At 47.7% G+C, this 10,472-nt stretch overlaps 1 protein-coding gene across 3 annotated transcripts; it reads left to right on the top strand.

Annotated features, from left to right (window-relative positions):
- Positions 1 to 389: 389 nt before the first annotated feature.
- Positions 390 to 8,711, top strand: LOC308188530 (C-type lectin domain family 6 member A-like). Of its 3 annotated transcripts, XM_080577715.1 has the most exons (6): positions 390 to 439; positions 1,385 to 1,480; positions 2,555 to 2,647; positions 4,343 to 4,512; positions 4,734 to 4,864; positions 5,141 to 8,711. In XM_080577715.1, exons 1-6 carry the CDS (start codon positions 403 to 405, stop codon positions 5,298 to 5,300), a joined length of 687 nt encoding a protein of 228 aa, XP_080433841.1. In that variant the 5' UTR covers positions 390 to 402; the 3' UTR covers positions 5,301 to 8,711. The 3 variants fall into 3 exon arrangements, 2 of the variants coding, with proteins under 2 accessions (XP_080433841.1, XP_080433840.1); XR_013945550.1 differs by lacking the exon at positions 390 to 439 and having other exon boundaries at positions 855 to 1,480; positions 4,734 to 4,944; positions 5,141 to 5,214; XM_080577714.1 differs by lacking the exon at positions 390 to 439 and having other exon boundaries at positions 855 to 1,480.
- The last annotated feature ends 1,761 nt before the right edge of the window (positions 8,712 to 10,472 follow it).

Here is a 10,472-nt window from a genome sequence, read left to right as displayed (position 1 = left end):
ACTGCACAGGCATTTTCACACACATACTCACCCACCAGGGAAGGAAAACCACCAGTACTGTGCCCTGTGAAGCTGATTGAAAATGTGGTCTGAGATGGTCTGAGCAGCAGTGGTTCTGTTTTTCGTCTGTTTTCCTTTGCCTCTATGAGTTTCTGTGTTGCAACAAGCCTCTTGTGAAATGTCCTGACAGAGAAATGATGAAAATTCCCCCGTCTCCATGTGCTGTGGGTAATACCCCAGCTATGACTCTGTCTGCACATCAGGTTAGAGTCTGCACAGGCTGCCCAGCACTGTGGGAGCTGCCCTAGCACAGCCTTCTCTGCGTGAGGAGGGCTGTGTTTGTGGCTGTACCAGTAAGGTGGACGGACTCTTGGTGGAGAAGATGATGCTGTGGCAGCAATAATGAACCAGGGAGGGAGAGTCAGTCCTGGGACTGCAGGTAACCATAAAGCCTTCCTTTCTGTCCTCCTCTAGAAGGAGAAGGTGGGGGAAAATACAGGGCTGGGTTGTATAAAGGGCACGGTACCGTGGCTGGCTGTGTACCAGGAGAAGGGGTTTAGGGTAAGAGAGAAGCAACAGACTAGGAAACTGGGGAGTACCTGGGCCAGGAGAAAGATGCTTTCCCTGCAGCCAGGGGGAATGGAAGTCCAGACAGACTACTGTCTGTGATCCCCTTCAGTGTCTTCATCTGGAAAGGATGGGACTATCCATCCTTTGGACTATGGGATGAGTGCTATCCTACTATCATTTATCCTAGTTAAACTATCTGCTTCAAGCTAAGCACACATCAGTACTCCCACCTCTGGTGTCTCTAAGAAGAACCAGGTGAGGGCTTCCCCAAGAGCTTCAAAGACCCAGTGCCCATTCTCAGGGTAGAAACCATCTCTTCTGCGTGTCTGCTGCCACAAACACCGAGCTGGACTGTCACTCCTTTGAGTAAGTGACTACATGCTATTGCATAAAAAAGGCTGGGGGACAGAGCCGAAATAAGGAGTTGGGTAGCTGAGAGAAAGGAGCTCTGAAGAGAGGTGAGGAGGAGGGAAGTACAGAAAGGGAATTCAGTGAAAGACAGGGGTAAGGAGGGCAACCAGGACGGTGTGCAGGGGACAAAAGAGGCGCGACAGGACAAGGAAAGTAGTGCAGTTTGGGAAGAGCGCAGGCATGGCTTGTGATAAAAAGCAAGAGGGCAGTCCCTGTGTTGCCCTACGCTGCAGGTGTGACCCCCTGCTAGCGACAGACAGCACGACCCGGTTACAGCACCTGCGGGACTTGCCAGTCCTTGGGACAGGGTTATCAGCAGGCTGTCAGGGCATGCAGCCCCTTGGCTTATCCTGCCTCCCAGCTCTGGGCCGGGGGATTTCCACTCTTGCCTTGTGTTTTTCAGCCCCAGCAGAAGGGAGAAGCTGTTCCCGCCTGAGCCCCTGGGTCTTCCTTGTTTCTGCCCTTGCCGTCAAAACTGCCCTTGTGACCGTCGGCCTCGGTGGGTTCCAGGGTCCCTTTACTTCCCCGGGGATGAAGGGAACGGTCGCCTGAAGTTGCCTGGTGTCAGGTGGAAAAAGAAAACCCTAGTCTCTTTGCCAGCAGGCGACTGCCGTGCACCGAAACAGCCTGTTCTGCTGCCCCTTTCCCCCGCTGCCCTCTTAGCTGGGGAGCAGCGTCCCTTCCACAGTTAGCAGGTAGTGTCCTGGCAGGGCCTTCCCACAGCTCCTCTCACTTCCCCACCTGCCCGAATAAAGCCAGTCCTGGCTGAAACCCATCAGCTCCTGCCCTCCCACTGCAACAGAGCCGAGAAGTCTCCTTAGTGCCAAACGACATCTGAGCAGGTTCCCCGAAGGCCGGCTGTTGGGTCTCCGTTCTGCTGGCCACATTTGTGGTCTCCCTCAGAGCTCCTTGTGACCATGTTGCAGCCGAGGAGCCAGCATGGTCTCCCTGGAAATACTGCTACCAGGGCTGCCCACGTTTTAGCAGAGCGAGGCGTAAATCCACCAAAATGCTCCAGCTGCATCCCACCCACACCGCCTGGAACAAACGGAAGGGAAATACGTTGCCTGTAGTGTCCTGGAGTATCGTTATTGCTCTGCGGTAACTCTTCTGTGGTGTTCAGCTCCCTTGGGTGAGGCCTCAGCACTCAGCAGTTCTTCCCCTTCTTGGTATGGGTGCAAATGGTGCTCTAAAGCTGCAGAACACAGGAAGATTAAGAGGGAATGCATATTGATATTGCACCTTTATTAAGCTGATCTCACAACTTCTTTGACCTTTTCGCGACCCCATCCTCAAAGGGTGTCTTAGCTGGGCTTTGTCAGCTGGGAAAATGAGTCTCTCAGCCAGCTGAGGAGAGAGGGGTTCATCTGAACAATGTTTGCCCGAGGGAGGGAGTGACCAGCAGTGGGGAAAGCTGTCTGCTCTTTTCCTTCAGGATACAATTTTCAGAGCTTGTTAATGTAACAGAGTCTTTGAGGGAGCTCAGCCAGAAGCTGGAGGGCAGGACAGCTTGCCCATGAGTGAGGATGAAAGGATGACAGTGGCGCCTTCCTTTTCTTTCCTCTCTTCCCAGTTGTTCTCTTTCACAGAAGCTGCGGCCAGTACAAGACTCTGCCTCAGAATGCTCCAGAGTGGCACTGCATCCCCAATGTACCTGCAAGCAAAAGTGAGTGATGCTAAGAGCCTTGGGAGTGACACTAAGCATGTCCCCCAAATTTATTCAGGTGTAAGTCAGCCTTTGAGTTTGGGAATGGGATTGTCAGCCAGAGATGGATTGCTCTAGGGAAGGAAGATGGAGACGTGAGGAAAGAAAATGCTATGTTGTACAATCTGATTTAGGATGCTCTGAAAACATGTCCTGGGCCAGTGGAAGAGGGTGGGTTGCTCCAGTTCCATCTTTTGATCACTCGTCCCATTCTCTGCCCACATACAGCCCCTCAGGTCCAGTCCAGTTCACAAATCTAGCCAAAAGCACCTCATCTTTTTGTAAGGGATGGCTCAAGCCTGTGCCAGGGTTTCTGTTTCTACAAATGTAATGGTAAACCTTGATCTAATACAGAAGAACACAGGTAAATTAACAAAATTTTTCTACTTCTTCCACTCACTGGACACTACACTCTCTCCATTTGGTGCTAAGAATGGGATCTGAGACCCCCAAGATCAACTGCTTTGATCCTGATTAGATTTAAACTGCATGAAATGAGCAGATTTTCATTTCACAAAATCACAAAAATGTAGGGGTTGGGAGGGACCTGAAGGGAGCATCACGTCCAACCCCCTGCCAAAGCAGTTTCCCTACAGCTTGTTGCCCAGGTAGGCATCCAGACGGGCCTTGGATATCTCCAGAGAAGTAGACACCACAACCTCCCTTGGCAGCGTGTTCCAGTGCTCGTTTGAGCGGATGAAAATGAGTTTCTTTGCATTCTCCATACTGATCAGCCAACATCAGCTCCCCTCCTGTATGCACAAAGCCAAGTGTTTTCAGAGCATTAGGTTTTGGTTCCTCTATCGTCTTGCTTTGGACAGCAGCCTTCTGGGCATCTCCGTTCCCTGTTCCTTTCATTTTTCTGGCCCCGTATCAGCAGCAGTTGGTTACAACATTTGGCGGTTGCACCTTGATTGCGTAGGTTTGCCCTTAGCCCCCCTGGAGAGCTCCTGTCTGGGAAACCCAAGAAGACATTCCCTGTGAGGTCTGAGATTCAGGGCAAGCATCTTCAGCTCTGCTCAGTGTACCAGAGTGTATTTGTTGGTTGACTATACTGGATGGACTTGTTTGTTGGACATATTCTATATTGAGCTATATTCTGTGTGTGATATATACAGCTTACAGATAGAGCTATATAACCTGAAAAAATACAACCTCGTGCTTAAGAGAATGTGCCTATGCTTTTCAATCCATCATGTGACTTTCTGTGTGTATGGCAAATTTCTAGGAAAAACATGGCTTGTGTAAGAAACTACCTGTGTTGGCAGTAAGGCTGTCAGACTAGTTTACTGTGTATGTTTGTTACTGGGTATGAGTTGAGAGCTAATCACTTGGACAACGCTTTTCTGATGTAAGTGTTCCCAGAGGAGTCCTGCCAGCTACTTCCCATCTCACTTCCTCGGGAACGGTAAGGCAGAAACTGCCTCTCTCCCCAAACAGAGCTTGAATGGGCATGATAGAACAAAGTAAAAAGCACTTCAGGCAGGGGCCTTGTGACAGGAATCTGTCAGGCTGTCAGTGGTGCTCTTTGTGGAGCACAAAAGAGATCATTTGCCGCTGTCCAAAAAAGAGGCGCAGTTCAAACCCCTTCCCTGATACTTGGGGTTCTACACTGAGCTCACTGAGAAGAGGCACAGCGCATCTTGTTCAAAACAGGGTCTTCTTCCCCTGTGGAGGACAGCTGGAAGTGCTGTCCAGAGGGCTGGAGACGCTTTCAAGAAAGCTGCTATTACTTCTCAGCTAATCGGATGTCCTGGGATGAGAGCCAGCAGAACTGCAGTGGGATGGGCTCCCGCCTGGTGGTGATCAATACAGAAGCAGAGCAGGTAAGTGCAGGGCTGAGAGAGGGGCAGAGCAGCCTGGAGACAGGAGTGCCAGGCCTGGAGGGGCCTCAGAGCCCCTCCTGGCTCCTGCAGTGGAGGGGGGATGTCCTTGCTGCATCCACTCAGCACTGGCTCCTGTCTGCCACCAGCTGCACCCCACTGGGACTCCTGCCACCTCCCTCTGTTCAGTCCTGAACCTCATGGAGATTACATTTTTTTTCTAGGAGTTCCTCTTCAGCTCGGTGAAAGGACTAGTTACGAACACCTATGAAACAAAATATTACATAGGCCTGACTGCTCACAAAAATGGGCAATGGCAATGGGTGGATCGGACTCCATATAATAAGATGGCCTCGTGAGTATCCTGAGAGAGTGAGGAAAGTCCTGCAAATCACAGCCCTTGGTCCAAGGGACCGATACATGGTGTAAGGCAAGGTCTGTGCCATTGAGGGGTGTCTGTCCCTAACTGCCCTGAAAAGTCAGGGAGACACAAGCAGTCTTCTTTGCCTTTCCAGAGCTCCCGATCTGTCACATTTTTGTTCGCTTTTGTTTTCCACAGCCGTTTGAGATGACTTCACCCCAACTGTCATGCATGCCAATGCATTCTCAATAGGGGAACTTTCTTTTACAGGTTCTGGAAACCTGGAGAACCCAATTTACTCTTTGCAGAAAAATGTGCTGCAATTCATGTCAAGGGAAACACGGACTCCAACACATACAGTAACTGGAACAACATCCTTTGCTCTACAAGTTGCTATCGAATTTGTGAATTGGCAGTCAAATTTGTCTGACGAAGGTGTCCTGGTTTTGGTTGGGATGAAGTTAATTTTCTTTATTGTAGCTTGTATTGTAGTGGAACAATCTCTCCCTTGGAAAAGAAGAGGTATTGTCTAAGTTTATTTAAGGATCCCTATAATCAACTATCATTTATGTAGCACAGGACGACAAATAATCTATGTTTAATGTTTAACTTAGGTTCCATTTGATCGGGGCAAAATGCTCTTTCTGGAAGAAAGAATGGAAATGAGGCAACAGAAAGTAGCCTTAAGTTGTCCTTAGGTGATGTGACCACATATGGATAAAAAGGGTTAGGGTACTTCATCAGGGAAGACCGCTGAAGACCACCGAGTACCCCCAAAGAAAAGAAGGCATGAGCAGAAGGGCCTGAAAAGGAGCCAAGAAGGATGATGCCACAGAATTATGTAACTCATGTAGATTAGCATTAATATGTATTTAATTGATAGGATATGTACGAATTTACTGTAGCAAAGAAACCAGCACTGGGCGTGCTTGACTTATGGAAAATCCACCAAGCACCCAGGCCTGAATAAAAGCAATATCTCTCCTGAGTGTGTGAGAATTGACCTATTACACACCAGGTAAGGGATCTACATTTTTGGACAACAGTATGGTGACACATTTTGGATTCAGGAAGAAAATAATGTTGACAACAAACTGAGTAGTTGCTGAGCAGTGCTTACACAGAGTCAAAGACGCTTCTGCTTCTCATGCTGCCTGGCTAGCAAAGAGGCTGGGGAGTTACAAGACGCTGGAAGAGGACACAACTAGGACAGCTGACCCAAATGGACAAAAGGAATGTTCCATACCGTATAACATCATGCTCAACAATAAAACCTGGGGCAGTTGGCCAGGAATGGGAGGGCTGCCATTGTTCAAGGACTGGCTGGGCATCAGTCAGGTGGGTGTGAGCAATTGTGTTGTGTGTCACTTGGGTTCTCTATCTCTCTCCCTCTCCCTTCCTATCCCTCTCAATCTCCCTCTTTTCCTCTCTCCCCCTCACCCTCTCTCGAGCTCTTTCTCACTCCCTTCTGCTCTCTCCTTCTTGCACTCTCTTTCTCTCTCTTTTTCTCATTCTCTCTTTCTTGTGCTCTCCCTTCCCTTCCCTTTCCCCTGGGAAACTGTCCTCAGGAATAAAGGGCATTTTTCTTAGACCATAAGAGCTCTTTATTCCCACATGCAGGAAATCGGGAAAGGAAGACAACAGACCAGCATGGCTGAGTAAGGACCTCTTGGTCAAAGTACAGTGTAAGAAAGAAATGCATAGGAAGTGGAAGCAGGGACAGGTATCCTGGGAAGAATACAGGGGTACTGCCTGGTGTGTAGGGATGGAATCAGGAAAGCTAAGGCACAGTTGAAGCTGAACTTGTTAAGGGATGCAAAGAATGAAAAGATGAGTTTTGACAGGTACATGTGTCAGAAAAGGAAGACAAAAGACATTGCACCAGCTCTGAAGAAGGAGATGGGATCTGGCAACAACTGACATAGAGAAGACTGAGATACTCAACATTTTTGCCTTGGCTTTCACTAGCAGCTGCTCTTATCACATCTCTCAAGTCCCTGAATCTCAAGGTAAAGACTGGTGGAATGAAATCCCATCCATTGTAAGAGAAGATGGTTCAAGACTATCTGAGGAAACTGGATGTACACAAGTGCATGGGATCCAGATGCATCCCAAGGTCCTGAGAGAATAGGCCGACGTAATCACTAAGCCACTCTCCGTCATACTTGAAAAGTCATGGCACTCAGACAAAGTCCCCATCAACTGGAGAAAAGGGAAACATCAGACCCATTTTTATAAAGGGTAGAAAAGATGACCCTGGGAAGTAACAACCAGTCAGCCTCACCTCTGTGCCTGGGAAGATCATGGAACAGATCCTCCTGGAAGATATGTGAAGGCATATGAAAGACAGGAAGGTGATTCGAGACAGCTCACATTGCTTCACCCAGGACACATTGTTCCTGATTAATCTAGTGGCCTTCTGTGATGGAGTGACTGCATTGGTGGAGACTGACTGTTGTCATCTACCTGAACTTCTGTAAGGCCTTTGGCACAGTTCCACACATCTTTGTAAATTGAAGAGAGATGGATTTGATGGACTATTCAGTGGATGAGGAGTTGGCTGGGTGGTTGCATTCAAAGAATAGCAGTCAGTGACTCAATGTCCACATGGAAACAGCAAGCTCACAATCCTGGACTTTATGAGAGCAGACTTTGGCCTTTTCAAGGATCTGCTTGGTAGAGTACCAGTACCATGGGATAAAGCCCTGGAGGGAAGAGAGGTCCAAGAAAGCTGGTTAATATTCAAGGATCACCCCCTCTAAGCTCAGGAATGATGCATCCCAATGAAGACATCAGGCAAAAACGACAGGAGGCCTGCATGGATGAGCAAGGAGCTCCTGGCCAAACTCAGACATAAAAAGGAAACCCATAGAGAGTGGAAACAAGGACAGATAGCCAGGGAGGATACAGACATATGTCCAGGCAGCCAGGGATAAAGTTAGGAAAGCTAAAGCCCAGATAAAATTGCATGTGGCCAAGGACATCAAGGGCAACAAGAAAGGCTTTTACAATTACCTAGTGACAAAAGGAAGACTAGGGAAAATGTGGGCCCTCTCCTGAAGGAAACAGGAGACTTGGTTACATGGGACAGTGAAAAGGCCAAGGTACTGAATGCATTCTTTGCCTCAGTCTTTACCAGCAAAACTGGCCTTCAGGAATCCCAGGTCCCAGAGGCCAGGCTCAATAGCTGGAGCAAGGATGATGTATCTTTTGTGGGAGGGGATTGGGTCAAGGAATACTTGAGCAAACTGGACATTTGCAAGTCCATGGACTGTGATGGGATGCACCCATGAGTGCTGAGGGAGCTGGTAGTTGTTATTGTGAGGCTGCTCTATAATCTTTGCTCAATCATGGCAAGTGGGAGAAGTGCCCAAAGACTGGAGGAAGGCAAATATCAACCCTATGTTCAAAAAGGGCAAGAAGTAGGACCCAGAGAACTACAGGCCAGTCAACCTGACCTCAGTCACTGGGAAGGTGATAAAACAGCTAATCCTCGAAAACATTTCCAGGCACATGAAGTAAAAGACAATCATCAGGAGTAGTCAGCATGGACTTACCAAGGGGAAATCATGCCTGACCAACTTTAGGCTTCTGTAAGCTCAGTAAAATTCACAGATAACGTGAAACTGTGAGGAGTGGAACTGGGACTCACCAGAAGGCCGTGCAGCCATCCAGAGGAACTTTGACAGGTTGGAGAGGTGGGTTGACAGAAATCTCATGAAGTTCAACAAGGAGACGTGCAAAGTCCTGCACTTTGAGGAACAACACCAGGCACCGGTACATGCTGGAGGCCACCAGGCTGGAAGGCATCTCTGCAGAAAAGGACCTAGGAATTCTGGTGGACACAAAGTTGAGTATGAGTCAGCAACATGCCCTTGCTGCTAGGAAGGCTAATGGTATTCTTGGCTGCAATATGCGGATAATTAACAGAAGGTCAAGAGAGGTGACGCTTCTCCTTTAATAAACGCTTGGTGAGGCCACACCTGGAGTGCTTGGTCCAAGCACTTGGGTCCCCAGTACAAGAGAGATAATGGAACTATTGAAGAGAGTCCAACAGAGGGCTACCAAGATGATCAAGGGACTGGAGCACCTCTCTTATGAGGAGATGCTGAGGATGTTGGAACTATTCAGCCAGGAGAAGAGGGGGCTCATGGGGATCTTAGCAATGTGTGTAAGTACTTGATGAAAGGGTGCAATGAAGATGGAGACGTGCTCTTTTCAGTGGTGCCCAGAGACAGGAAAAGAAGCAGTGGGCACAAATGAAACACAGGAGGTTCCATCATCAGAAAACACTTTGTTACTATTACAATGACTGAGCACTGGCACAGGTTGCCCAAAGAGGTGGTGGAGTCTCCCTCCTTGGAGATCTTCAAAATTTGTCTTAACATGGTCCTGGTTAATGTGCTCTGCGTCCCAAGGTCCCTTCCAACCTCAAGCATTCTGTGATTCTATGAACACTTTTTGTAACTAAATGTATCCTATAAAAGGGGATCAGCTGTCATAATTAAACATAAAGACAGCAGCAGGCACAGTAGACAGATGTAACTAATAAGACTGACCAGAAGAATCATGGATATTGACTGTTTGATGTTCCCTGCCTGACCAATATCAATACTAATTGCTCTGATCTCCTGAAAAATTTGGCATCATTCCTCAAAGCAAGAGGGAAGGAAGGTAAGCCAGCATGTTCCAGTGATCTATAAGGCAACTGAGAATTTCTTAAGAAGGTGGATGCACTGTTACTGCAACAGAACCTGCACCACCACTCCTGCACCACCACTCCTCTTCCATCTGATTCCATGAGGCAGATGAGAGTACCTGCACCAGTCTTGCCTCTTCCAGCCTAATGCCACTAAGATACAATGAATGTCTTCTTTAATACCTATACCAGCTATTCCAGCTCTTGCAGGACACATTTTTATTGGACACTTTCTGAAAACATAACACAGTATTGTTTCTTTCCCATTCTTGGTTCCCTCTCTCCTCAGTGATGCCTGGCACTTTCTTTCTGTCCCTTGCCAACTAATCAATCAATGGATATAGTCTGTCTTTCCTGAGGAAAACCAGAGGCGAACTCAGGTTTGAACCAAGACAGAATTTTTCTTTTCTGCAGTCAGAGTGTTTCTCAGTGACAGTGCATATAGCTGTAGATTTGAATGTCACTGTGACGCCTTCCCCATTCTCAAATTTGAGCTCCTTTCCAAAAGAGAAGGGAATGTGCCAGCATCCAGGCCTTGTTCTCACGGGCAGTTGGGATGTGGCCAAGATGCTCACCTGAAAACAGGACTGCAGATACTATCATGAAGTATACTAATCACCAATTTTTGGCCTTTTCCTATTTCTGTGGAAATACCTACCGGGATACTCCATTCCCTTTTTGCAAGACTCTACAGAGGGAGAGAGTGGGGGATTCCATGTAGGATTTAGCAGCTATTTAGGAATTCAAAAAGCTGCTCAGAGGAAATAATATGGGGTAAACATATGGAACATTTGAATATCTATTGTAAATACCTATAAATATATGAATTCCCGAACTCTTAGGGAGACTTACTACATCAATGACAAATACATCAGATTTCACAAATACAGACTCTATTTCCTC

Source organism: Anser brachyrhynchus (assembly GCF_964034855.1).
Source record: "Anser brachyrhynchus genome assembly, chromosome: 1".
In the NCBI taxonomy this organism is placed as follows: Eukaryota; Metazoa; Chordata; class Aves; order Anseriformes; family Anatidae; genus Anser; species Anser brachyrhynchus.
This window is presented reverse-complemented; position numbering and strand designations above follow the sequence as displayed.